Source organism: Gadus chalcogrammus, chromosome 14, assembly GCF_026213295.1.
Source record: "Gadus chalcogrammus isolate NIFS_2021 chromosome 14, NIFS_Gcha_1.0, whole genome shotgun sequence".
In the NCBI taxonomy this organism is placed as follows: Eukaryota; Metazoa; Chordata; class Actinopteri; order Gadiformes; family Gadidae; genus Gadus; species Gadus chalcogrammus.
Genome location: NC_079425.1, coordinates 9,006,647 through 9,009,075, shown reverse-complemented (window position 1 = coordinate 9,009,075; position 2,429 = coordinate 9,006,647). Strand labels below are relative to the sequence as shown.

The following is a 2,429-nucleotide window of genomic DNA, read 5'->3' as shown; positions in this document are numbered from 1 at the left end:
TGATCAACTATCAACTCTATGTGCATAAATATAGCGCTTTTTCATTGACTTACCTTTGCCATCCGTGTGGGACAAAGCACATCCCCAGCACAGCGCAGCTACACAGGTAGAGACATACAAAACGTTTCCCCACATTTTATGATGGCTCGATTCTGTTATTATATAATGCATCGATTATTATGTTGAAGCTCTTGAGAAAAGCAACTGATAAGCAGCCTGTGCTCTTTTGGTTTTTCTTGTCAGTGACCTGCATGCACCGACATGAGGAGAACTGTCTACCGTTGCTATGGTTACCAAGAGGTACTCTCATAGGAAGGTCCCCAATGTTTTAATTGTAATTTGATACATCAAAGTGGAGATGCTTTTTCAGTGAGTCAAATCTTCAACAGAAACGATAAATCACAACAGAAGTTTCTTTAATGTTAAATCAGTGCCATTTACAAATGTAACCTTGGTAAACATGTACAGAAGTATTTAGTTTGAGCTAAAAACTATCAGTATACAACAACTGTCAAGAAACATTTACATCACAACACACAATACTAAATAACACACTGTACACTGGCACAATCCTCAGAATGCTTGTATTTACATACTTTCAACTGTGTACACACACACACACACACACACACACACACACACACACACACACACACACACACACACACACACACACACACACACACACACACACACACACACACACACACACACACACACACAGGCATCTCACACAGTAATGCACACACCACACACACATCTCTCTCTCTTTAGATGCATACATTCACAGGTGCCCCATTTCATTCTTCAATACTGAACATTACATTTTGTAATAATTAAACATTGTTTTACTATCCTGACCTATTGACTTGGATAAGTGGAACGACAGAGAGGGAAGAGTTTGGTCTCTTAACAACTTGACTTCTCTCAGAGAGGTGAGATACAATTAGAGCTCCATCTTATTGCCAACATACCCTAGGAAAATAAAAAGGTTCTCCAGCTTGGTCTTTCTTTTCTATTTCTGACAGACAGGTGCTCAGCTCACCTTTCGCTGGACTGTCTATGTTGAGCAACATCAGGGCCGATTTGTGTAATGCGGCTGTTATTTAACACAGTGCCTTAGCAAAGTATGTGACAGACAAATGATTAGAATCACAAGGATGGATCCTGCAAGTCAAAGCAAAAGCAACCGCAACAGTACAGGTTCACATGGCGGACAAGGAGAAGTTGAACATTGTGGTGGCTTTATTGCGGATGCTTAGACCATTTCATTGGGTTGACCGTCCTGAACAAGAAAAAAATGATCATCATACTGAACATAACTGGTTCAGTAATTATGTTTAATTTTTTCAATTGTGCTTTTGAAGCAGTACCTCAGCTGTGAAGTTCAGATCCACATGGGGCTAACTACAGTGCAAGACCATCATAATAAAATGAACAGTGTTTAAATACACTTCATCTGCTTGTATTTCTTTGTACATGTTTATGTCCTGCATTCTGCCCATTGTGCTGCTCTGGTGTGCTTTGATGCTGCTCCTGGTGGTTGTCCAGCACACACTGGTTACTCGATTCCTCGGAACAGACACATGGCGAACACCATGGCAAATAGCTGGAGAGGGGAACAGCACGGGTATGGAGATATCAACACAATATATTGGGTTAAGGGTTAATCGATACATCTCTACTGCAGGATTTTGTAGACGTATATATATAGAGATAATATATTTTATTCATTCGTCCGTTTCTTAAGGGCAGAATAATGTTTTGGATAGTGTGTTCGAATACCACCCCAAAGGTTCTGGTTTCAATGGACAAATATCTGCAGTCTTACATTGAGAAATCGTTGAAAAGCACACTTTACAATATCACCTTGATGACCTTTATCAGGATTCAAGTTGGTTTGGGTAAAAGTGTCTCCCAAATAAATAAATATAATTATACTCCATATTTTCTCACACTTAACTGAGACTTAAGGGCGGTAGTATACATCATGGGTAATCCGACAGAGATCATGAGAGGACCTACTTCAATAGTCAGCACCACAATGGCCAGGGCACCCGCCATGTAGATGTAAGTCTCAAAGTAGTCCACCACGGCTGAGTAACAACCCTGTATGAAGACAAACAGCCAGGTGAAGACGGCAGCATTATGCTCTGGCAGCTCACTAGAATGAGATCGATGCTAAATAACTATAATGCAGGCAAAATATACATTTTCTTGAAACATGTCAAAGTTTGTTTGAAATGTATTGATTAATTGATTGATTATTTTGGAGTGATCACATGTCTAATGCTATTTTAAAGCAGTGCCCCACCTAAAAATACGATTTTGAAAACCGAAAATGAAAACGTCCTGCACCAAAACTGACACTGCAGTGCAAACACAGTTTGTTCTTACCTATCATTATTACTCACAGTCACATGCAATCA

The 2,429-nt window shown here is 39.7% G+C and overlaps 1 protein-coding gene across 1 annotated transcript in view; it reads right to left on the bottom strand.

The window, feature by feature from the left end:
* Positions 1-425: 425 nt before the first annotated feature.
* Positions 426-2,429, bottom strand: part of LOC130403727 (tetraspanin-18-like) — a 15,918-nt gene continuing 13,914 nt past the window's right edge. Inside the window, exons 8-9 of the mRNA XM_056608150.1 lie at positions 2,026-2,109; positions 426-1,609 (exon numbers count right to left, since the gene is read on the bottom strand). Coding sequence (XP_056464125.1) covers positions 1,562-1,609; positions 2,026-2,109 — 132 coding nt within the window. The 3' untranslated portion in view covers positions 426-1,561. The remainder of the gene's footprint in view (positions 1,610-2,025; positions 2,110-2,429) is intronic.